Raw genomic sequence first — 26922 nt, 5'->3', positions numbered from 1 at the left:
CTGTGGATGTAATACTTTTTCAAATGTCTCTGCAGATACCAATTACAGTTCCCTTCCCTGAGTTGTTTGTGCTTTTTCCGGAGTCAGTTTTTCTTTGTAGATCTTGATATCTGTCCTTTATGCTGTTGATGTTTTTGTGTAGAGAACTTCTGTTACTTATTCAAAATTTAAAATTGGGATCTGAGTGGATTTTTCTATGTAGCTGGTATGATTTTCTTCTGCAATCGTCCATGTGGGTTTGTCTTCTGGATAAGTCTCTTCTATGAATAGAAACATTGACCAGGAGCTGGTGGGGAGTGATTGTCTAATGGAAGACTTTTCTTCAGGGTTGCAGGCAGAGAGCCTCCAAGTCAATGGAGAGCTTTTTTTTTTTTTTCCCTCCTTTCAGCTATCAGCTTGGCCAATCCTTGGAGTCATTGGAAATCACTAGAATCACTGGCAAGGAGAGAGAACTGGATATAAAACGTTGGTGGGAATGGAGCTTTTATGTATATTGAAAGGAGCAGAAGCAGGAGGAGGGGAAATGTAGAGAGCAGGCCAGTGGAGCCCCAGCTGGATTTTCACTTAACCCCTCCTGTTTGTCATTCCTTTTCTCATTCCCATCCTCTGAGGGGATTAAAGCCTTCTGGAGTTTTGTTGGGAAGAGGGACTCCCATCCACTTGGACTGTTTCCTCTTATGGATCCTGGGCTACCCTTCCCTCTCTTCCTTGACCACAGGCTTCATCTCTGTTACTTTTGGAAATGTTTGAAAATCTTTCATCCACTTTCATTCAGTCCTATCCACTCCTGTTCTTTTTCTCTATTAGGGCTTTATTCCTTGATTGTCATTTATAGGTGTCTCAGAAGGGAGGAAGGCACAAAGATTTGTACTCATTGTGCCCCTTGAACCTGAAGTTAATACAGAATTTTATCCTTTGTTAGGTTACACAGGAAAATACAGTTATTTAAACTATTTATATGAATTGATTCTCTCCCCAACCCCCCCCCCATCAGGTTTCACCATTAGAGGAAACGGTTCTCCATGGCTTCAATACAGAGCACGTTTATTCAGCTCCTCATTTGACCATGGACTCGCATGTACTCTGCCCTCAAGTCAAGTTGGAAACAGTTGATCCAAAAACATGTAAGTAAGGGAGATTTTGTCTTTTATAATGTGGGGCTTGTAACATTGCAAAACCACAGGGTGGGAATGGGGTGGACAGACCTCAGGGAGACCACAAAAATATGAAAGAATATCTTCTTATTTTAAGTTTAATTTTATCTTTTATTTTTTTAATATGTATCAGAATTTTCTTATATTTTTTAAAAAAATTTTTAAGTAGGTTCCATGCCCAACGTGGGGCTTTAACTCGTGACCCTGAGATCAAGAGTCACATACTCTACTGACTGAGCCAGCCAGGCACCCCTTAATTTTTATTTCTAAGAAAAGTAACTTTATCCCACTGGTTTATCTTTAAGGATGAAATATAAGAAAGATGATAAATAACAGCAAGCATACCTTGATTCTACATTAAAATCAAAGGGGGGAATGTAAAAGGTGGATGAAAGTATCACGCTGCCCCGTATTGTGGGTTGAATCAGAGGTGTAGACTTTCTCCATCTTCTCCCTGGGCCCAGTTCCTCAGGCCCTCCCTGGGACCAGACCTCTTCTACCATTCTGTTCTGTTCTCTCTGCTAGTGAGCTTTGGGCCTTGGCAACCACCACCACCATTACTGTGGGCATAATGCCCCATCCGTTGTACCCCCAACCTGTTCCTCTCCTCCTCGTTGCTACCACACTTCCCTTGCTTATTTTCCCTCTAGCCATACTGGCCTCCTTGCTGTGCCTGTGGCCCCAGCCCTGTGCAGGACCCCTTGCCAGTCCACAGAGGCTCAGAAAGATATTTTCAGTTTCTTTAATAACACAGCCCAACTCAGCAGTCTGAAGTAAAATGCAACATGTAAGGTCCTGTTACTTCACGGACAGTATCTTTTTTTGGTTCAGAAACAAACATTTCTCCCAGATTCATCTGGGCCATTTGGGATTTTTCAGTGGGATATTTTTTTGTTTGTTTGATTTAGGTTCCCCCAAGGAATATTTGGAAACATTCATCTTTCCAGTTCTGCTTCCCGGAATGGCTAGCCTGCTTCACCAAGCAAAGAAAGAAAAATGTTTTGAGGTCAGTTGCTCTGTGGGGTTTTTTTATTTCTAAATGCTTAGTAATTCATTTTTATCAGATGGTACCTTATTATCTCAGTACCATCAAGTGGTCATTCTCAAAACAATCCCTTTGGGAAGGAGAGCTGTGTTTTGGTCACTCACTCAACTACAGCCATGACTTCTAGTTGTGCACACACATGCACTGCCATCTGTCTGGCCACTTGGCTCCAGAGAGGTTTTCTGCCTTCTTGGCTTCCCTGCCTGCCTTTCTCCTGTATAACTGGCATCTACCAGGTGTATTGGCTCTCACTGACTGTGTGTGACGATTAAAGCTCGCCTTCTATTTTATCTGACTCTGGATAGATCTTCCCACCTCTGGCCTCTCCATACTCCACTTCATGCTCAGTATCATGCGTGTAGCTTGCTTTAGGAGAGGCCTGACCCACTGTCAGTGCTCGCTAAGCATTACTCGTGGTCACACTGCAGCCAGCTTTCTGTGTGAATGGAGTTCGAATCCTGGAGCACCCTCTTGTAAATACCCCTGTGGAGGCACCCTCTTTTCTACAGTTGACAGGATACTTGGGGGTGCGTGTGTTCCGTGCACAGTTTTGAATACTAGAATTTAGGATGGCCTGCATGAAGAGAATAAAATAGCAACAATATTTAATATTGACCAAGTGCTTGCTCTGTGCCAGGTGCTTTGCTAAATGCTTTACCATTCACTATTTCATTCAGCCTTCCAACGGCCCTATGAGATTCCTTCTATTAGTGTCCCTTGTATTTTACAGATGAGGAAGCAGAAGAACAAAAAGATTTAGAAAGGTGATCAAGATGAATTTGCGGAGTTAGGATTCAGATCCAAGTTATGATTCAAAATGATACTTAAAAAATTGGCAGTAACTGCAGTGCAAACCTCAGTCAGCTTGCCATGTCCCAGGGCCCTCAGAGCACTCACAGCTAATGGTATCAGCTCTCTGGTTACCCTTTAGCACAGTCTGTCTCTAAGAAGAACTGCATGCCACCCGGATGGTGCTTTTATATACTAAGGAGATACCCATAGCCTAGATAATCCTAATTTCATCCCTCCCAAATGATGGAAGTTGGAAGCTGTCCTCTAAATAGCTCCAGGAAATAATGTTTGTTTGTTTTTTTAAATCCATATCTGTTTTCTGAAGAACAAATTTGTTACTTGCCATAGGTTATAAAATCTGAACTTATTATATTTCTTTTCATTTGCTCATTTGGCTTCTCCTGAGGGCTAAATGTCCATCCCCCATTCATAACTGACCTTCCCCTCCACTGTATGCTGTTAACAGGTGCAAAGTGCAGCCGGGTGGGATGGTAGTGAGCCCAGGGACCAGACAGCAGAGCCCCTAGCCTGACCCTGCCATTGTCAGGGGCTTTGTCTCTCTGGCTTCAGGTCCTGCTGCTAAATGAGGGAGACCAGACCATCCTACGGGTCACGTTTCAGGGATCTTTTTTTAAAATTTTGCTGTTGGCCATAGTATATTCAGTGTTCCATGGCTTTTATTAGATTGAACAAAGGATGGCACACAATGATTAAACAATGACATGAACACAGTGGAATAACCTGTGTTTGAATATGCGTACAGAATATCCAGAGACAGACTAAGTCACCCAAGTTCAGTTCTGTTCAACAAATGTTTATTAAATCCTACTGTGTACTGATGACTGGGCCAGACCCTAGGAAAGGACACAGAGAGGACCAGCTATGGCCTTGTCCTCAAGAAAACCACAAACAAGGGATGCATAGTCGGGTAAGCATCTGCCTTCCTCTCAGGTCATGATCTCAGGGTCCTGGAATCGAGTACCGCATCGGGCTCCCTGCTTAGCAGGGAACAGGCTTCTCCCTCTGCCTGCTGCTTCCTCTGCTTGTGCACTTTCTATCTCTCTCTCTGATAAATAAATAAATAAGTAAATAAATAAAATCTTTCAAAAGAAAGAAAGAAAAGAAAACCACAATCGAGCAGTAAAGCCTTTGGTAGGCGAAGGGTTTTTTAAAAATTTTTATTCTTCTCCCTTTGTATCTGTTCTCTGCAATAAGGTGGACGTGGGGAAACAAGAGTGGATCTAGGAGCTGTGAATGCACGTCTAGACCTTGGTGCAGCTATATTCCACGGTGCAGACTTTGTTCTGATTTCTTCAACTGTTATTCTTCTAATTTATGCCCCTTCAGAGGACACAAAAACCAGCTGAAAGGGCAGTAATTAAGATTTTGCGTTGAGGGTTATATCTCTACTGTTTGCCCATAAATAATTTTGTAATGAGGGGGCTAGAGAGAGTTTCCAGCCTCCAAGCAATGATAAAGTGCTTTTAAAGGATCAGAGAAATTTCTATTTGTATTAGAGATTAATGAGGCCTCCTTGTGCCAACTCATATTTCATCTTTGACATCCTGCAGATGAGCTGTCGCCGGGACTAAATGAAACCAGTCTAAACATCAAATGCTGCACGGTGTTTGAATGGAGCATTGAAGTTTAAATGTCGTAATGAGCGATCAAGCAATGTAGAACATACAGGTTCTTAAAACCGTTAGCTTGCAAAAATTGATAAACTTTCAAGGCAGCCAGACACACTGGAGTCCCAAATCCTGCTCAGTTGCTTCCATGCAGTGGGACCCTAAGTGATCTGTGACCCTCTTTCCTCCCGTATTAAAGGGATGGCAGAAAGAAAAAGGGGGAGGGGGATGGCAGAGGTGCTCCTGTTACAGGAGGATGAGGGGAAGTATTTAATGAGGTTCACAGGCACCAAGGAAGGTTAGTCTTCCCTTGGGCTTTGCCCAGAAGCTCAGTGATTTGAATACTACAAATATGCAAGCTGGGTGGATTACCATTAACTTCTTTCATTTCCTGATTTAGGATTTCTTAATTAAATCTAATTCCTTCCTTTTTCCCCCCCTGGTCACATAGTCTTTTGTGGGTTATTTTTGAAGGCTTGAAAGTTGCAGAAACATTTGTCAGACCCAAGTGGAGCTCCTCTTATCCAGATCTGCACAACAGATTTGCATTTTCTCAATTCAGCTGTTCCTCACATCCTGTCAGTGGGAATAGATGCTTAAACTGAATGATAACCAGCCTCCAGCCAAAATTACATAACTGGAGCATTCTTATCTGTCACCCACAACTGAACTCGCATCCAAATGACTCTTAAACAGCAGCATAATTCATTGTTTATTGGGGCCGCTCAAATTATATCTTGAAAGAGCGTTTATATTAGGTCACTCAAGAAATAATTGCTGATTTGTATTTTGCCCTTAAAATGCTGACTTATAGTTAGGTTTCCTTGCTTTTGTTATTTTCTGTTTTGTTCTATGATGTAGCTCTAGCAGCGCCTGGGACGTGGTAGGGAGGGACCCACTAAATATTTGTTGGATGAATGAATACAGTTCCTCAAAAGTCAGGGCCAATTTTTAAGATAGCAGTTAAGTTATGGGAGGGCTTGTCAGTTTGCGCTAGCTGCTACACGCAAGAGCTGATTTACTAACTATACCTGCGGTGTCTCGATTTACTGCCTCTGGAGGAAGATAGACTGTAGAGTGGCTTCCCTTAGAGCTAGAGCTGGGTGAGGAGCAGTCCTCTAAAAATTGAAGGGGCCTCCTAGCAGATGGAGAGTCAGAGAGTTAAGCAAGAAGCTGGAATTGAAGAATAGTAGTTTTTGGGTTGCCTGGGTGGCTCAGTGGGTTAAAGCCTCTGCCTTTCCGCTCAGGTCATGATCTCAGGGTCCTGGGATCAAGCCCCGCATCGGGCTCTCTGCTCAGCAGGGAGTCTGCTTCCTCCCTCTCTCTCTGCCTGCCTCTCTGCCTACTTGTGATCTCTGTCTGTCAAATAAATAAAATCTTAAAAAAAAAAAAAAGGAACAGTAGTTTCTGGCACTTTAGGGTCCTTACATTGTTCTAAATATTTGATCTGCCGAAACTCATTTCATCTTCCCAGCAGCCCTCCAGTGTGGGTGCTCTTACTTCAGTCTTAAGATGAGGATCCAGCACTGCCAACGTTAACCAACAAGCTCAGGAGAACAGCTAGTAAGTGGTAGAGCCAAGATTCAAGCTGAGCAGTACTCTGCTTCCTGAGTGTAGAAGTTTGACATCAGACCAGGCTGGTGGTTGGTCCAATGGCTTGCCGAAAGCATGGGCCACATTCTGATATGAAAGATGGGTCTGGAATCCGTAGGAGAAAAGGAGTGAGAAGCAAGGCAGGTATGGGGCAGTCACCCAGACCAGGCCTCATGCAGGCCTCGTGGGGCAGAATCCTTCATTTAGATTGTCTTGTGAGTACCATAACACTCCAAGGAAAACTGGAGGGAATAAAACACGGGGCGGGGGGGAAGGGGGAGAGAACAATGAATGGCATCTCATTACTATGCCAAAGAGCACTTGGCCAATTAGACACACACACACACACACACGATGCAGTCTATGGTACATGGGCCAGTGGTTCAGAACCGGGCCTCTAGGAAGACTTTGCTTCCAACCTGACTCTTCCAACCAGACAAGCTGTGTAAGCTTAATGATTTTTATATTGATTTATTCATAATTCAGTTCCTTTATACATGTCATTTTCAATATTACAAATTGAATTCTGGTGAAATTCATAAAGACCCTAATCAAATGGTTTGTTCATCATTAGATATTTTAATCTTTTAAATGCTCAGAATAAAATTCAGCTTATTTAACAAGCAGGTATTTCTCTAGTCCTTAATTTTTGGAGGAGATTACAGTTGGGAGACTAAACCTTAAATGAATGATTGAATTATCTCAGCCTTAAGATTAAATGAAGATCCTGTGCATTTCTTGAGATGAATTAACAAGTGAAAGAGATTTCTTTAATCCTTCCCCAGATAGTCGTTTTCAACTACGTATGAAAAGGTCACAGAGAAGGTGCGTCTGGGTGGCTCAGTTGGTTAAGTGTCTGCCTTTGGCTCAGGTCTTGATCTCAGGTCCTGGGATCGAGCCCCGAGTCAGGCTCCCTGCTCACCAGGAATTCTGCTTCTCCCTCTCCTTCTGCCCCCCACCACTCATGTGTGCACATGCACACTCTCTCACTCTCTCTAAAATAAATAAATAAAATCTAAAAAAAGAAAAAAAGAAAGAAAGGTCACAGAGATGTAGGTGGTGTCTGTAGGGCACTGAAGTGACCATCTATAAAGAAAGTTAATGGGCCTTTTAGTTTTGCTGTGAAATTATCTGGGCGCTAGCCGTATTTTATATTGTGTTAAACAACCATACTTTGTGAAAGATAAAGGGAAATGATTACTTTGTACAAATGGTGGAAGTACATCTGTGAATTGACAGTAGTTACTGTACCGTCATTTCCTGGGTATATACTGACATATGCGGTACATAGACCAAACCAAAGGTAAATGAATATAGATGATAGAATCTCAATCTGTTAGCCAGTAAGCATAGAGTCACATGTCAGCTGGACAAGAGATGAAAATTGGGAGGCCTTTTGCTCCAAAGTATTTTGGTAACTTGAAAATAAGTGTGAATTACTTTTGTAATTATAAAAAGTAGAAGTTATAAATAAATAACATTTTCATTTTTTTAAAGATTTTATTTATTTATTTGACAGACAGAGATCACAAGTAGGCAGAGAGGCAGGCAGAGAGAGAGGAGGAAGCAGGCTTCCTGCTGAGCAGAGAGCCTGATGTGGGGCTTGACCCCAGGACCCGAGCCGAAGGCAGAGGCTTATCTCACTGAGCCACCCAGGCACCCCTAAATAACATTTTCAAACCCATCTATTTAACTTTGCTCTCCCATCTAGGTGATTTTCTTTCTTTTTGATTTTCCCTGACACACTGAGTAAATCACTCAGCTCCTTCTTTTTACCATTTGTTCTATCTTTAACTTGGGGTACTTTGGCACTGAAATCCTCTAGTACAACTCCTTGTAAGTTTTCCTAATGACCCAGTACTGCCAAATTCAGTCCAGGGACGAAAAGGAAGCCAGTATGGAGGGAGCAGAGCACGTGAATGAGATGGGAGGTGAAGTGGCCAAGGTTGCCCTGTAGTGGCCACATCATACAGGCCAGTAAAGAGTGTGAGTTTTATTTTAGGAGCAGTGGGAACTCATCATAGCAGTGGTTCTCCACCTTACTGGACCCCCTTGTCGCGCTTTAGAGAGCCCTCTTCATGTCCTGAAAGGAAATGCTTAGATAATATTTACTACCTACTTAACAGTTACCTGATTGCTGTGTTGTTGTATCATAAACAACCTGGAAAATTTTACGGCTAAAACAGCGATTTATTATTTCTGTGGGCTGACTGTTCTCTTGGTCTCACCTCCACTTACTCAGGTGACTGCTTCAGCAGGTGACTGGGCAGGGCTGGGAGGCCCAAGCTGGCCTCAGGCACGGGGCTGGAGCCTGGGTGCTGGTCGGCTAGCCACATGCCTCTCATCTTCTAGTAGGCCAGCTGCGCTCCTGTACAGCCTGGTGGTTTGGGGACAGTGTTCCAAGAGGGCAAAGGCAGAAGTGTGACGCCGAGGCTCTGGAACTCCAACAGCATCCCTTCCACCACATTCCGTGGGTCCAAAGCAAAGTGCCACCCAGGTGCCCTGGAAGTCATATTTATATAAAATTGGTACTACCCATCTGGAGAAAAATTCAGCAAAACCCAGTAAAATTGAAAATACACTCTATGACCTAAAAATTTCCCTTCCAAATCTGAACTATGGCTGGAAAAACTCAGTCTTTGTAACAAGAAGCTCTGAAGTAGAACATTAAATGCAACATTGGTTAAAATATAAAGAAGTAGGGGCGCCTGGGTGGCTCAGTGGGTTAAAGCCTCTGCCTTCGGCTCAGGTCATGATCCCAGGGTCCATGGATCGAGCCCCACGTCGGGCTCTCTGCTCAGCGGGGAGCCTGCTTCCCTTCCTCTCTCTCCGCCTGTCTCTCTGCCTACTTGTGATCTCTGTCTGTCAAATAAATAAATAAAATCTTTAAAATATATATATATATATAAAGAAGTGGAAATGAGCTAAAGTCCATTAACAGGAAGCTGTATAAATAAACTTAAAAAGAAAAACAGCCAACAGCTTTACTGGGGTGCCTCGGTGGCTCAGTTGGTTAAGCATCTGCCTTTGGCTTAGGTCATGATCCCAGGTCTTAGATTGAGCCCTGTGTTGTACTCCCCTGCTCATCAGGGAACCTGCTTCTCCTTCTTCCTCTGCCTCGCCACCTCATCTTACTGTGCCCAGAGAGAGCTTGGGCTCTCTCTCTCTTTCTCTCTGCTGTCTCTCTCTCAAATAAATAAACAAAATCTTAAAAAAAAAACAACCCAGCTTTATTGAAGCATAATTTAGATACCATAAAATCCATTCATTTCGCCCAAACATCCATCATGGATGAACGGATTTTTAAAATGTGGTATATCCATACAATGGAATATTATTCAATCTTTAAGAACTCTTCTTGTCCTGTGCTACCACATTAGGATGTTATCCTAGTGAAATAAGCCAGTCACACACACCACACACACACACACACACACACACACACACACACACAACATGTGTTCAAATACAAAGTATGATTTATATGTATGATTCCACTTACATGAGAAGTACCTAGAGTGGTCACATTTGGAGACAGAAAGGGGCATATGGTTGCCAGTGCCTGTGGGGAGGAGGGAATGGGAGTTGTTGTTTAATGGGTAGAGTTTCAGTTTTGCAAGATGAGAGAAATTCTGGAGATGGGTTACACAATGTGAACGTGTTTAATACATCTGAACTATATGCTTAAAAATTGTTACGATGGTATTATGTATATTTTACCACAATTTAAAAAAGCAGTTTTTCCACTCATTTTAACTGGAGCAAATTTATAGAGTTATGCAGCCATCACCATAATCTAATTTTAGAACATTTCCATAACTCCCCACCCCCAAATCTTATTTCTGGTCACTCTTCACTTCCACCCCTAACCCCAGGCAACAGCTAACCTACTTTTTATCTCCATAGATTTACCTTTTCTGGACATTTCCTATAACTAGAATCACATAATAGATGGTTTTTTGCATCAGGCTTATTTCACGTTGTTCAGTGTTGGTGAGGTTCATCTCTGCTGTGGCTTCGATCAGCACTTCATCTTTATTGCTGCATAATATTCAATGGTGAATAAATAAATAAACCACATTTTGTTTGGGGTTGTTTCCCCTTTTTGGCTATTATGAATAATGCTGCCATGAACATTTGCATATAAATATTATATGGACATATGTTTTCATTTCTCGTGGGTAGATATTGAGTAGAGGAAACTAGGTTTTTACCTGACCTTGTTATGTTTGATTGAATATTATAGCATTGAAGTGGGTCCAGACAACAGGTCCCAATTTCACATTTTGGAATTTAATACCTAAATATGAAATATGGCTCCAAGGTAAGGGCTATTTCTTGATCATCTACCATTACCAGTTACCTTCTAAGTGATTAATCAGTGGTGACTGATGGCATTCATTTACAGAGTACTTCCTATATGCCAGGCATTATTTCACATTGCGATCTTATTTAATCATCACAGCAACTGTTGGAATGGGTGGTTTTACTGCCCCCATTTTGTGGATGAGGAAACAGAGGCTCAAGAAGTACCCCCATTCACAAGGTCACTCAGAGGAAGAGCCAGGGTTGGAGCCCAGGAGTCTGGCTTCCAAGCTAGGCACTTAGTCCTACTGTAGCAATGCCCCCTAAGCTGAGGTTTCAGTGACCTGTGGTTACATGTGTTCCAGAAGCAAGTGATGCTCCTTCTCATGGTCATCAGAAGGTCAATAGTAGCCTAACATCCCTCCTTCATTCACCTCATTTCATCTTGTAACACAGACGTTTCATCATTTCACATCACTAGAGGAAGAAGGGTGAGTACAGGACAATAAGATATTCTGAGGCATAGGGGGTGCCTGGGTGGCTCAGTGGGTTAAGCCTCTGCCTTTGGCTCAGGTCATGATCTCAGGGTCCCAAGATCGAGTTCCGCATCAGGCTCTCTGCTCGGCAGGGAGCCTGCTTCCTCCTCTCTCTCTCTGCCTGCCTATCTGCCTACTTGTGATCTCTGTCTGTAAAATAAATAAATAAATTCTTAAAAAAAAAAAAAAAGATATCCTGAGGCATAGAGAGACCACATTCACATGACTTTTATTTCAGCATATTGTTATAATCGTTGTTGTCTTACTGTGCCTAAGTTATAAATTAAATTTATCATAGGTATGTATTTATAGGAAAAATATAGTACATGCAGAGTTCAACACTGTCCACAGCTTCAGGCATCCACTGGGGTCTTAGAAGCTACCCTCTGTGGATAAGGGGGGACTGCTGTATGTCAATAAGTCTGTTAGTGTTGAAAATACTTCCCTTTGAGGCTCTTGGAATTGCTGTCAGATCCAGTTTGTAAACCATGCAAGAAAATCTTATTATAACTTTATAGTCATGCTTCTTTTCTTTCTTCCTTTTAACAATGGCAGCATTGATCACTTCATTCCCAAACTTGGCTAGGAGTTGCTTTTGTTTCTAAAAATCAAAGTCATCCTCAAAAGACAAGGCTTTAAAAAGAAAGTCAACAGGCTCTGACCTGAGGGTGACCCCATGGTTGTCTTACAAAATGAAGGGCAGTGGCTTTGTGACAGCATTTTCCTTTTCTGCTCTGAAGCTTTGTCCTCTGGCTTTCAGGGGCATGGCTTTTTGCCAGGTGGCTGTGGTAGCATTCTTGACGGGCTGCTACTTAGGGAAGACATGACCATTTGGCCATAAATTGCATTTCACTTATTAGACATGGCATCAGTTAACGTTTGCTATGTAACAAAGTACCTCAAAAGTTAGTGGCTTAAAACAACAATTTATTTCGTTCACGCTCCTACAAGGCAGCAATTTGGGCTGGGCTCAGTTGGGAGATTCTTCTGGCCTTGACTGGGCTTGTTCACGTGTCTGTGGGTAACTACCAGGCAGGCTGGGTACCAGCTAGTCTAGAATGGCCTTAGCTGGGATGCATCATCTCTGTTCGACTTGGTCTCTCGGCTTCCATCAGATGAACCCTGGATTGTTCACGTGGTAGCGGGGCAGGGGTGTGAGGATTCGAGTAGAAGTTCTCAAGCCCTCTTGAGCCTGAGGCTTGGAACTGGCACACTGTTACTTTCATGGCATTATATTGGCCAAAGCAAGTCACAAGTCCAGCTCGGATTCAAGGACTAAGGAAATAGACTCCGCCTCTTAATGGGAAGATCTATAAAGCTACCTCACAGAGGGTGTGGACCCAGGGAGGGGTAAAGACCAGTGGCCCTTTTTGTAATTTACCTCGTACGCTGTATTAGAAATAGTATGGATCTGACAGCAGGTGGCAGGTTTGACTTCTGACTCTAGCCTAGTGACTTCAGGGAAGCTGTTTGTTTCCAAATCCCTCCTCTTCTCATTTGTAAAGCACAGGTGGGATTATTGAGAGGGTTAAATGAGGTAAGGCGTGAAAGAGCAAACCCCAGAGTCCAGCTGGGTTCAAATTCATACTCTTCCATCTATGAGTAAAGGACTTTGGGCAAGGTATTTAACCTTTCTGTGTCCCTGTTTCCTAATCTGTAAAATGGGAATAATAGTAATAACAATAATAACAATAATAATAATGTGTAGCTGTCATGAGGATAAATGAGTTCAGTAAAATTTAAAAGAGTGCCTGACACAGAGAAAACAGTACGCATTAGCTGTTGTGAAGACGATTAACAGGATGCCTGGGAAATAGCGAATCTGCAACAGAAATGTTGCTCCCCAGGGTCCCGACCTGGGGACCAGTTGTTGCTTGAATAAATAGAAGGTGGCATCCTTGTTACTAATTTCTGGGTATTACAGATGGCCAAGGATGGACTTTCCTCATCATTCTAAAAATACTAGGGCCTTTTAAACATAATATATATTTGTAAAAATCTAAACATAACTCTTGGAAATAATATGGTGAGCTCAGAACTGAGAAAGCAATATGAAAGCCCTCCAAGGCTGAAGAAGCTGCTAGAATCACTGCCACGGTGACCAAGAGAGAAAGAAAGGAAGACTGCTAGTGTCCCAAACTTCTCTTGAGAATCAATGTCTAAAGGATTGGAAGCCATTTAAAAAAAAGAAAAAAGAAAAAAGATTCAATCGACCTTTGAAGTGCCTGGGTGGCTCAGTTGTTAGGCATCTGCCTTTAGCTCAGGTCATGATCCCAGGGTCTTGGGATCAAGCCCTGCATTGGGCTCTCTGCTCAGTGGGGAGCCTGCTTCTCCCTCTCCCGCTCCCCCGCTCGTGTTCCCTCTTTCCCACTCTCTCTCTCTCCCCACCCCGTCAAATAAATAAATTAAAAAAATATTTTTAAAAAATTAAAAAAATAAAAACTATATAAAAGAACCTCCTTAAAATAAGTCATTGACCCTCTTGGTTGTTTTGAGAGCCGCAATTTCTCCTGCTACTTTTGAGGAACAAGAAAACTCAAATCATAAACTAGTAACAGAGCCAACAGATGTTTAAACTGTTAATGCCTTAGAATAATAAAAGGGCTACCCAGGAAGTAGGTGAAACAGAGCTTTCTTGAAAAATCACATTTCTGTGTCCCAAATCAAGAACTATGGATTTTTCCGTATTTCTGCGTGAAAGATCATCTATCAGTGATTGACAGTATTCTAAAGCAGAGGTCCGCAAATTACGGCCTGTGGGGCTAGCTGCCTATTTTTGTAAAACAAGTTTCATTGGAACTCAGCCCCACTCATTCCTTTACAGATTGTCTATGGCCACTTTTGCACTTTTGTACTTTTTCAGTAGAGCTAAGTTGAATAGTTGTGACACAAGTCTAATATTTACATCTGCCTCTTTAAGAAGAAGTTTGCCAACCCCTCTTCTGAAAACCTGGAAATACACAGATTTTTGTAGTAGTACCTGCTGCTCTTATGTGGGAGGCAGAGGAAGGGAAGCATCATGAATAAGCGTAGAGTTTAGAGCTATGCTCACCTGAATTTAGGGCCCAGTTCTACCTCTTTCTAGATATATGACTTTGGACATTGCTAGCATTGGAACCTTGTGATTTTAATCTTCCTAAGCCTCAGTTTCCTCCTCCATAAAATGGAAGTAATAATAATGGTTATGGTTAGGAGTAATAAGAGAGTTTATCAGAATTAAATAAGATAATGCATTTAAAATGTTTAGCTCAGTGACTGGCATAGCTACAGTAAAAGTAGCAATAACATAAGAACAAAATTAAGTTGGAGAAGGGTTCCTTAGGCCTGGAATAGAAGACTAAAACTGAGGGCAGTAGGTAAGGAAGAGGAGGGTTGAGACTGCCCTGTGGGGAGTTAAAGACTGGTGGGAGATTAGACTCGGCCATGTGGAGGGCTCTGACAGAACACAATGATGAAGGGCACGGTAGGGGTGCTGGAGTCACACATGTGGGCTTGAATCTCCCCCTCCAACTATTGCTAGTTCTGGGCCCCTGGGAAGATTCCTTAAACCATGAGTCTCAGTTTTCTTATCTGTTAATTGGGGAGGGTGATAATCCTAGTACCCACCTCACCAGGGCTTTTGAGAGGATTGAATAAGAGGTTGCATGTATGGCACTTAGCACAGGGTGAGTGTTCAGTAAGGGGTAGCCATTGTCTTTCAGGACTGTTTGGAAAGAGGGATTCAGGAAGAGAGGCAGCTGGCAGCAAGTGAGAAAATGGAGAAAACGGGGGACCAGGTTGACCGTGAAAAAAAAAAGAATAAATCCTGTTTCAGGCAGGAATGGTGAGATGGATCATCAGAGCCTCTGCCAGAAGCTTCCTTTTGCATAGGACTTGACCAATTTTTCCATCTTCTCTGAGCAGAGGGCAGATCTTAAAGAGAGTACTCTAGACCCCTTGATCTCTTGGAACCTTGTCTGTAAAGCTAGGTTGCAAATAATTTCGATACTGAGATAGGAGTTTTCATGGGGGTGGAGTCTTCATGAAGACTTGCTTGCTCCTTGTTGAATCTTTGTTGACATTGACCTTCCTGGTCTTCTGTTTATAGTTAGAGCTGCCTTCCCTGGGACCCCTGGGCTGCCCACAGTCTATGTGATTCTGAAGGGGGAAGAGGTCTTAAGGCAGGAAATCAACTGTGCAATTGTTAAGATAGAACTTCAGCATTTTTCTCAGACTGATGGTTGATTAAAAGGCTACAATACCATTCCTGTTCTGTCTTGAATTGGGTTGTATTCCACTGGAGCAAATTAAGTTTGAAACACATAAATATCATCATAAAGATTAGACATTACAGTCGGCTCAATGTTCTTGGTGATCCCCTGACATCGAGCCATGCCTTTGGATTAGCTTAATTGGAACTTGAAAGATCAGAACTAAATGAGAATTTAATTGGACTGATATATTGAACAGAGCTGGCTTAGTGGCTCTGTTGTAAACGTCACTTGGGAATTCTTTCCAATGTATCTCTGAAAATACTTTGAGCACTCCGAGTGAGGTTAATAATTTTTGCCATAAGCATTTTTTGATAAAAGGTTGATATTGTTAGCAGTAAAAAATAGTATGGAGTCAAAAGAGTGTGTTTTAGTTGGCTGTGTTAAGTGTGTCGAACTAACCAGTCCCATATCTGCCAGTTTACGCTGAGGGCCAGCCCCTCAAAATGGCAGAAAACCCCATTCAAACTCACTTCAGTGAAAAAGATTTTTTGTTTGTTTGTGTCTGTACATGCTCTCCTATGAGGAGTACTTCCACAGCTTGATCTGGGGGCCCAGATGATGTCTTCATGACGTGGTTGCCTCTTCATCTCTTGATTTTGTTTCTTCTGGCTCGGCTCTACCCTCAAGCAGTCCCCACCAGTGACACCAGCCTCGGTCTCATAGGCTCAAGTGTACCTGAGAAAGAGAAAGTATCTTCCAGGGTTTCTAATCGAACAGACTCAGGTCTATTACGTACTTTGGAATCAGTCCTTGGAACCAGGGAATTTAGTGGGCAGTGGGCTGTTGGGCAAAGGGAAGGACCCCTAACCTAATGCACAAAGCTTTAGAACTCTGGAAGGGTAGATCCCCAAAAGGCACTCAGGGTCCAGTCACCAAAAGAAGGCAGAAGGGATACTGGGCAGCTATCTTGGCTAGGACTCATTATGCTGCAAATAGCAGAAAACTGCTATTGGTTCAGGGAACTAGACAGTTCTGAGATAGAGAAGGAAGATCTCAGGATTGGTTTGATTTGGGAGCTCAGTGATGTAATCGAGGACTTGGTTCTCTTCTGCATCTCTGGTTGGCCTCTTGCAGAACTGATTTTATCCTCAGGCTAAATTCCCTCAGAAGGGCAAAACAGCTACTGCTACTGGCCTAGGCTTTGCCCCCACCTACTTCAGCAACAAGGAGAGAATGACCAAGCTCATTTAGAAAAGCAAAGGAAATTATTTCCCAGAAGCCCCGGCACATCTCCTCTCATACCTTATCAGTCTGAAATTGATTGCGCACCCATTCTCCATTCAGTGAATCTCTTGGGCCTGGATAAATGTGGACCAGATTGGTTTAGGTCTCAGTGGCAGGTGGGATGGGATTATCTGGACTGCCTTATCGGGGTTCACACCTGGAGCTGGAGAGGGGGTTAATCCTCTCTATTCATCACTGCTACAGCCCAGCCGGGGATTGGCTGCTGGACATTAAACTAATAACCACAGTGGGGCCATGGCTTACTCATTTCTTTATCTCTAGTGTTCAATACAGGCTTGGCACATAGTAGGTCCTCAGTAAATGTTTACTGAACAAGGCCAAACTGGAATAGTGCACCTTGCGTAATTTGGAAAGAAATCAGGAGTTTTTGGTATGAGTAAAATGATGCCTGAAAATAAAGCTTATCTCAGCTTTGAATATGGATTAAATGCAGAGTCTGGATAGAGGTGATAAGACTTTCCATCTCTTTTCCTATCCTATCCCACGTAGCATAAAATTTTCCCTTTCGCTTTGGTTGCTCATCAAATTCCATTACAATGAAGAGTGTTGTAAACAAAAGTTAGTATCAGGAAATTATTTCTAACTCCTGATAAGTCATTCGATGATCTCATGACACTAAAATTTGCCACTATGAATAATTCAGTAAAACAGAATCTTCTATTTCTTCTTAGTGTCCTTACCACCTAATGGTCACTTACTGTAATTTTTTATTTTTTGAGTAAAACACCCAAATATCTTTCAAAGAGTGCAAGGGCTTTGGTCAGTGAAGGAAGAAACTCTACTTCCTGGCCTTGACTAATAAGGGAGTTAGAAATACCATCAGCTTTTGTTTGAAAAAGTTTTCTAAGGAATGGAAAAAAATAGATTCTCACAGGAAAGGTGTGGTAGAATTATTTTAGCATTACTCCTTTTAATTAAGAACATTTTTAGAAATGACCACATGACCTCTGCTGAAAGTCTTGGTCAATACTTTGTGTTATGAGTACATATTTTTAGGTTCTTTTGAGAAGTATTGTTTTTCTCTAATGAAATTCTAATGCACTGGGGGAAAAACTAGACTTCTGTTTGAAGTTTGCTTTGATAAGTATTTTGGCCTCTGGTTATCGTCCAAGTATGTACTCATTTCTAGCTTGAGTTATTTATCGCTTTTGTCGTGTCTGGGGGGGTCTCCAGCATGTGGCAATTTACTGTGGAGAACACTAATGTGAGAAAGGAGGCTGTGACATTCTAGGTGCATGCCATACCCACAACCTTAACTTCAGTCCTCTGTCCCTGCCTTGTCCACATCCCCATCACCCTGGCTGCAAATGATAGAGCCAGGAATAAGTGTCACACCCTGTAGGCAGCCACTCTAGGATGCCAAGTGGCTATAAAATGATCTGATACAATTGCTCTGCCCAATAGGGATGGCCTATCCTGAGTTGTACCTTACCAACCCAATCAGATTCTTCCTCCTGGGGAGTAGCGATGACAAAGGGCCTAGTCCCACACAGATCAAGAACGAGAATTGTTGTTGAGCCACAAAGCTACTGATGGACGAAGCTACTGTGGTTAGCCAGAAATTGTGCCCTGAACAACCATGGACATTGGTTACTTCTCCCTGAGACCTGCCCCCAGTCAAAGGAATTCCCATATTCCTTCCACTCCTTTTACCTTTACAGTGCCCCGCTGTGCCAGATAGAATATATTAGTGTTCACAGATGTTTGTGGGCTCCTCTAACGGAGAGACCATGTGACTGCTTTGGTCAAAGCAATGTATGGACGTGACATATGTCATTTCCAAACACATGCTCTGAGAGTCAAAGCATGGTTCACCATAGTCTTTTCACTTGATAACTAGTGATATTTCAGAGAGAGTAAAGACAACATGGACCAGTTGTTGATTGAAATGTTCATGTAACATGAGTCAGAAATAAACCATGGATGATAAAAGCCTCTCAGATAGCAAAATCTATCCTTAACTGATTTGTTAAAAAAAAAAAACACACAAAACAAAACCCAGTAACCAAGGTAACCTGAAAATATTTCTATCCCTTGTAAACCCAGAGTCTCAACAAACACAATGTCATAGCAAGCCACACTTCAATTCACAAACCTCACAGCAGGTGCTTTTGACATTTCTGGGGTGGAAGTACATTCATGACCTGATGCAGATTCAGTGCCTGTCCAGTGCTAGGAGTTTCTCTCCCCAGTCTCTGCACCTCCAGTCTGTCTCCTGTATGCATACCGCACATGACCCCTGGATTGAACTCTAGTTTCTGTCTTTTCTCCCTGTTGGGTTTCAGCCTTTTTTGATGATGTTCTCCCCCACCAATCCATCCCTGAACTTTTGTACAAAATTTCTCCAGCATATAGAACAACTAAAAGACTTACAGAGGGAACACCCACATATTTACCACCTCGATTCTATAGTTACCATTTTGCTTTATTTGTTTGGTTGCATATCTGTCCACCAATCCATCAGTCCATCCCTCTACCCATCTACCTTGTTTTTTAGATGCATTTTAAAGTAAGCTGCCGACTCGTGATGACATGATGATGCCTTTTCCCTTGACATTTCGTCTTTTTCCTTTTAATTCTGGATTTTAAAAAATTGCTTTTTAACCTTGAGGTTGTCTTAACTGTTTCCTCTGCCTGCCCAAACTTGGACAGACTCACCATTTAACAATCATGAACTCAGTGTATTTGTCCACATTACGTAAACCCTGGGTGCCCACACTTTCTTAATCTCGCTCCTTAATTTTTCTCTTGGTTACTTCCTCTCTTATCTCTTCACTCACCACAACTTTTCATTTGCTTTCCCTTCTCTCTTTCAGCTCCCCGGCAGATAATTTTTAAACTCAACAACAGCTGAACAATATCCCCACTGTTCCATGTGTCTGAGTATGCACGGCACGTCCACACTTGCCCAGAACAGAAGGAAAACACAATTTCTTCCATTTTATTTCTTTGCATCAAAAGTGATTAAATCTGTCTGCATGACCTTCATACATCAGACCATTTGGCTATTTTAAAAGTCTATTTAATAGAGTAAGTCAAGCTGCATTCCCTTGGTAGAAGGAATCTTTACCACCAAACGGCGCGGTAAATGCCAAGGGAACAATGCATCTTTTGTAGGACGGGAGGGAGAGACATTGCCATCTTACAATTGCTGAATTGTTTAAATTATTATATGGCAGTTCATGCTAGATACATATTTGCATTGTTGTACAAGTATTTTCTTATTTTGGTTAAAGATGGCTCTTTGAAGGGATAACCTACTCTTGCAAGGCAGGAATAGAAAACCCCGTTCCATGGCCTGGGACATTTAATTTTATTACCCTGACCAGGAGTATTTCAATTTTTTAATAAAAGGCTATCAGCAAGAAGGTAAAAGACTGCAAACAATCTCCAGTAACTCAGACACCACCATATTTTATTTACTAGCAGCTATAATAAAGCTTTCAGTAAAAAATATTAAGCAGAGCTTTCCTTTTTGGTGAGAATCAATTTCATAACCATCTTTTCAAGCTCATCTAGGATTATAAAGCTGAGTTGGCTGTTTTGAAGTGAAGGGGGAAAAATAGGAAAAAAGTAGGAAAATTCATGATAAAATATTATGAGAAAAAAATGAAGAGAAATTGTCCAGAATTATATCATTAATTTCTACGTTAAAAAATCAGAATTCTTGTAAATGGGTTCTTTCTTGGCATCTAGAAGGACAAATGGGAATTAGCGGGTTAGAGAAGAAAGGAATAGGACAAATGGGAATTAGCGGGTTAGAGAAGAAAGGAATAGGAGTTAAAACTCTTCCTGTTGTAAGCAATAAACAACCGAATGCAAACTGGCTTAATTTAAAAAACTATGTTCGCGGGGTGCCTGGGTGGCTGAGTCATTGAGTGTCTGCCTTTGGCTCAGGTCATGATCCCAGGGTCCTGGGATCGAGCCCCACATCTGGCTCCCTGCTCTGCCGGAAGCCTGCTTTCCCTCTCCTGCTCCCCCTGCTCATGTGCCTGCTCTCGCTGTTTCTCTCTCACTGTCAAATAAATAAAAATCTTAAAAAAAAATATATATATATATATATACACATATTTGCTCATATACCAGAGGACATGAGCCAGGGGATTTGGGCTTTGTGTATAGCTGGATCCAGCATCTAGTACAGTGTTTTTAGGAATCTGCCATTGGTGGTCTAGCCAGCAGCATCTCCCTTCTTCCTTGCTAATAGAACCCAAAATTTATTCATTTTCTTTAGAGTTGCTGTGTCCTTCAGGGATGACTGGTTGAGGAGCCCAATGCAGAGCTCAGTCCCACAACCCTGAGATCATGACCTGAGCCGAAATCCAGAGTCAGATGCTTAACTGACTGAGCCACCCAGGTGCTCTTCAAGGTCTAGATTTAAATAAAATCCTTCTGTGATAATTCCAAAAGCATGTAGTTGCCTCCTACTATGTGCACTATCTTATTCATCCCTGCTGTCAGAAAATAGGCTTGTCCAAAGATGACTAGAGAAATGTCTTCAGAAGTCTTTGCATCACCCCAAGTTACTGTTTGTTGATATACTTATAAACCTCATAAAAGACTTGTGCCTATTTCCCCTAACACAAAAAAGCAATTATCCCCTCCTCCTTTGTCCTACTCAGACATGTGGACAAAGAGTATAATTTAATTCTCTCTTCTCTCTTTTCTCTTTAGAGAAAAAGAACCAAATTCATTGCCTGTGATTTTCTGACTGAGTGGTTATACAAGTAAGTTTTGCTTGTCTTCGAATATTCAATGACCCTAAGGGTTCAATAGTGTTAATTTGCAAACAGAATAGCAACAATTGACTTGAATTTTTGCTTATTGTTTTCTTGTCAACCAAACATATGGCATCGTAACCAGTCAAAATCCAAAGAGGATAGGGGAGGCTTTCACAGAATTCTTCTCCATTCCATTTGTGGACCAGTGGCTGAAGCATCAGTAAGTACCAACACAATGCCTCAAATAATTTCTTCCTATTTTAAGATTGTGTTAATGATCGTTTTCTCCAATCCAGCTAACTCATGTAACTCACCCAGGACTCCAGGTCAATTATATTTGTGGCTCTTGTCTCTGGTTATTTTCAGTCTAGGCTAAGAACATCCTACCCATGTGGTGATTATTCAAAAAGCACTTCAGGGGCGCCTGGGTGGCTCAGTGGGTTAAAGCCTTTGCCTTCGGCTCAGGTCATGATCTCAGGGTCCTGGGATGGAGCCCCACATCAGGCTCTCTGATCAGCAGGAAGCCTGCTTCCTCCTCTGTCTGCCTGCCTCTCTGCCTACTTGTGATCTCTCTCTGTGTATGAAATAAATAAAAAAAAATCTTAAAACAAACAAACAAACAAACAAAACAAAAAGCACTTCAAAAATAAAGCACAAAACTTTTAAAAATTTTTATCCTAAGTAATTCATCTCTCTGTACGCTCTCCTTCCATCTTCCTCCCTTCTTCCCTCCCTCCCCACCCCCTCTCAAGGTTATTATGTCTCAAGAAATATGACTAAGCTTTTCTAAACGTTAATTTTTAGTTACCCATCAATTCTACATTTAAAATATTAGAGCATGACAGATACAGTTAAAACTGTCTTTGACCATCATTCTAATGTGAGTCTTCTCTCCTCACAAACGTAATCGGTTTAGTCTATAGTGCATCCTTGCAGAGCTCATAGAATTGGTGGTTAATGTAAAATTAGATTATATCATAAAAAATCAGTAGTACTATTTGCTGTAAGTGAATTTCCATCAATATGATGATGATGAGAAATAACATTTATTGAATGCTTATGTCATTGTTCTCAGCATTTAACACTAATGAACTAACTTAATCCTCATAACAATGCTATTACCAGCCCTATTTTGCAGATGAGGAAATATATGCATTATTCTGCAACTTGCTTTTATTTGACTCAAATATATGCTTTTGAGATCTGGCCCTGTTGATTCAGTTACATCTCATTCATGCCTTTGATGGTGTTGCAATATATTTCATTTCTAGATTTGCATAATACACTCATTCTTACAATAAATATTTATTGAGTACTACCATGTGCCAAACATCATTCTAGATGCTGGAGGTAAAGCAGTAAACAAAGTAGCCCCAAATCCCTGCCTTAATGGAGTTTATATCCTAGTGGGGGGTGTCAGATAATAAGTAAATAATTAAGTGCCATAAATAAAGCAGTGAGGGGGGAATACAGAGTATTTGAGGGGGCTTAATTTTTGCATAGGGTGGTCAAGAAAAATCTCACTTGGAAGATGACATTTAAGCAGTGGTCTACTATTTTAAGCCATAGGTGGAAGAAAGATAGCTCACTTAAGAGAAAATGATATATATTTAACCTGTTGCTTTGAAATGTTTTCATGCCAGCCCTTTGCAAGAACAATTTCAGGAAACTGAGGCATTAGAAAATTAAGTGCGCCTCATAAAACCCCACATTATACCAAACAAAAGACCTTAAATTAGACCCTTAACCCTCAAATGGCACTTTTTTTTTTTTTACTTAAATTGCCCTTCTTGAGAATGCCAAGTTGAGTAGACTCTTGACTTTCTTAATTTTGAGAATTAAATGTACCCCAGGTATTACCAGTGTTTTTTAAGAGGGTGTTTTTTGTTTTTTTTTTTTTAAAGTAATCTCCACACCCAACACGAGGCTTGAACTCGTAACCTTGAGGTCAAGAGTTGCATGCTCTACCAACTGAGCCAGCCAGGTGCCTCATTACCAGTTTTTTAAAAATCTGAGACTAGCTACACATTGAAAGGAGAATGATATTAGAAAACCTTGTTTTTTAATTCAGCTTCTAAACCTGTGCCTAATTTTGCCCACTATGAAAATGGAAGACCCATAATGTGTTGAGTATAAGTGACTAATAAGTGGAAGATTTGCATGTTTTTCTAAGACCAGGTTTTTTCAGTATCATTTCTGTTGCTTTGCCTTGAAAATGAAACACTTTCCCACTTCTAAGACCCAGTGAAAAAGAATCTTAAAGATATGAGAACTTCTCTAAAGAAGAGTCCTCTCAAATCCCCAGTCACTTATTATACAAATATCTTAATTTAAAATGGTTGCTAACTTCTGCTGGCAGTGCATATAAGTATACTGAGAAGTAGCCAAAGCAATCATTTCACTTTAACTCCGCAAGAACAAAAGCGTAAGACTTAGCTCTCACCTTAACTGGCATTTGTACTCTCTATTTCTATAACCTTCCAAAGAGATGCCAAGAAGCATATTAAAACTGTAAATTATATTAATCTAATTTGATGTAATAAATATTTATTGAACACCTACCACGCACAATGCACAGAGTCTGGTGTTGTAGAATAAATTGAGATGAATCAAATAAGGCTCTGGCTCTGGGGTAAGAGAGCCATGTTTACAACCAACCATAGTTCCTGTAGTGAGTGTTGTAACAGGGAACTGGGGAAGCATAAGACCATTCACAGACCCTCCAGACAGGCTTGGAGCCAGCCCAGTTAGGGCAGAGGCCAAGCTGGTTGGTGCCCAGATTTGGTTTTGAGAGGCAAAGACTCAGGTACTGTATCCTTCTTGAAGATATTTTTGAACAGATGAGTCAGAGAGATAAGTAGGAATGAGGGTAGGACCTGGGAAACAATATCTAATCCAGGTTTTTTGAACCTCAGCACTATCGACAATTGGCACTGGATGATTCTCTGATGTGGGGCTGGCCTGTGCATTCTGGAATGTTCAGCAGATTCTCTGTCCTCCGCCTACCAGATGCCAATAGCACCTCCCTAAAGCCATCACCAGCAAGAATATCTCCAGACACTAGCAAATGTCAGGGGCATGAGGAGTTGAGCGCAGCAAGGAGCCAACCAAGTAGCCCATGGTTGAGAACCTCTGACCTAACCCAGTGGGTTTCTACCTTGGCTGCACTACAGAGTCATCTGGGGGAGCTTTTGCCTGGCTTCACCCAAGACCTGGTAAATGAGACCTATTAATTCAGGGTATAGCCTAGGCACTGTTGTTTGGGGTTGTTGTTGTTGTTGTTGTTGTTTTAATAGCTTCCTGGGTGTTTCTTATATACAGCCAGAGTCAAGACCTCATCCCTACAGTGGAAGACAGGCTGTGTCTAAATAAATAGTATAATTATATTATACCAGTATAAATAATATACTTGAGGTAATAAATAGTATAATTTAGTCACTCCTCTACTAAGCACTTTTACACGTATTATCTCATTTAGTCTTAGCAACAACACTAGTATGTAGGTACTAAAGCTGAAAGGAGCTGGGAAGTTTCAAACAAAGTGAGGTAGGTCTTAGGCAAATATGGTGATTGTTGGGGGTGCAATAAATGGTCATTTTGGATAGGGCTTAAAGGTACAGATTGGAGGAAGATGAATTTTGAGAGAAAACTCCGTCAATGTTTTATAAGGGAAGCAAAATATAAACTAGCACTTCAGGCAGCTTTGGACTGGGGTTAAGAGCATGAGCTCTGGGAACAGACAAACCATCATTCAAATCACTAGTCTACCACTTACTTGTCACATGACCCTGGGTGTTTAAGCTTCTATTACCATGTAACAAATTACCCCCAACGTTTAGGGGCTTGAAACAATAAATACTTATTATCTCACAGTTTCTGTGGATCAGGAATTCAGGTGCAGCTCGACTGGGTGGTTCTGGTTCAGGGTCTCTCCTCGGCTACGGTCAAGATGTTGCAGGGGCTGTAGTCTTCTGAAGCTATGACTGAGCCAGAGGGGTCACTTTCACGATGGCTTCCCCACATGCTGGTGGCTGAAGGCCTTAGTTTTTCTCCACATGGGCTTTTTCCAATGGGCTTCTGAGTAGCCTCACAATGTGCTGACGCCTCTTTCAGGATGAGAGACTCAAGACCAAGAAGGAAGCTGCAGGGCCTTTTGTGATCCGATCTGGAAAGCCAAACACCTGCACTTCGACCACACTCTGTTAGTTAATTAGAAGTGAGTCTCTAAGTACAGCTCAAGTACCATGTTCAAAGGGAGTGTGATTAGGCTCTACCTTTCGAAGAGAGGAGTATCAGACCCTTTGCAGACATATTTTAAAAGCGCCACAGCAGGTCACTCTGTAACCTGGAACCTCCATTTCCTTGTTAGTGAAATGTTTAGTTCGGAAAATTAGGAAGATGCAGTGAAATGATGCACCTGCAAATGAAATCACGAGCAAGGTCAGCCTGTAGTAACCTGTGGCTTGCTAGTGGCTACAGATGCCGTCGAAGGACTCTGTGGACTTAGGAAGAGAACAACAGAAAAGGGTACTCAAGGCCAAAGTGAGGAAAGTGGGAGAAGGAGGGACTTGATCCAGGCACAGGAAACCAGCATAGCTGGCTCATAGTGCATGTGAAGATACAGGGATGGGATAGGAGATAAGGCTAGAGGGGAGTTAGGGGCTGGATTTTGGTTTTCAGTAAAACCATGAGGTTTGGGCATTATTCCATAAGCAAGAGAGCATATTAAAAGATTTTGGAGCAGAGGTGTAATGTGAGCAGGCTGTTTTGGCAAGATAACTCCCAAGAATGCAGGGGATATATGAAACTGGGGAAAAGCTGATTACCCTCTTGAACTGGGACAACAGGAATGGAAAAGGAGGTACCTGGGATGGGTAGAGTGGATGGATGGTGTGGGATGAGTTTAGGGATAGAGAAGAGATGTGCCTAAAAAGGTGAGATTTGCTGGGCAAATGGCAGGTCCATGATAGAAGAAAAAGACCTTGCCAGCAAAGTAGGCTCAAGGGTAAAGGCACGTTGAGATTGAGGTGCCTCTAGGACATCCGTATTGGGAATATTGGCCTGAAGCTCAGAAGTGGGGTCTGGAGAGAAACATTGATTTTGGAATCAGGGTTCCCATGTCAGATGTACAGATTGAGCTGAGATGGGCCACAGCTAAACTTTGGGAGTACCCCAGAGTTGTTTCCAGAGATGCAGTGAAGGAGGCACTTGCTCTAAGTCATGTGGTTGGCAGTGGTGACCATGGCTAGTCTTCTAGTTGTTTGCAAAGCAAGTCATTGTTTGCACTTAGATTTTAGGTTGATTTGAAGGACCAGCAGGGAGGGAGTAGGAGTATATTACTTTCCTATTGCTGCTGTAACAAATTACCACAAACTTGGTGGCTTTGACGAAGTTATTTTCTTACGGTTCTGGAGGTCAGAAGCCTGACATGGGTCTCCCTGGGCTAAAATCAAGGTGCAGGCAGGGCTGCATTCTTTTCCAGAGGCTCTAGGAGAGTACCCATTTCCTTGCCTCTTGCAGTTTCTAGAGGCTTCCCGTACTGGCTGGTGGTGCCTTCCTCCGTCTTGAAAGCCAGCAGCATTGCCTATCTCGGATCCCGGGTTCTTAGTCACATTTCTCTGACTCTCTTTTGCCTCCCTCTTCAACTGTG

At 42.0% G+C, this 26922-nt stretch overlaps 1 protein-coding gene across 1 annotated transcript in view; it reads left to right on the top strand.

Moving 5' to 3' along the window:
* The window catches only part of IQCK (IQ motif containing K), a gene marked incomplete at both ends in the record, with an annotated part of 119585 nt that overhangs the window by 7846 nt on the left and 84817 nt on the right, over positions 1–26922 (top strand). The window contains 4 exons of the mRNA XM_080830827.1: positions 995–1124; positions 2063–2160; positions 21226–21278; positions 21415–21492. Coding sequence (XP_080686953.1) covers positions 995–1124; positions 2063–2160; positions 21226–21278; positions 21415–21492 — 359 coding nt within the window. The remainder of the gene's footprint in view (positions 1–994; positions 1125–2062; positions 2161–21225; positions 21279–21414; positions 21493–26922) is intronic.

The sequence above is a fragment of the Martes martes genome (genome assembly GCF_963455335.1).
Source record: "Martes martes genome assembly, chromosome: 18".
Classification (NCBI taxonomy): Eukaryota; Metazoa; Chordata; class Mammalia; order Carnivora; family Mustelidae; genus Martes; species Martes martes.
This window is presented reverse-complemented; position numbering and strand designations above follow the sequence as displayed.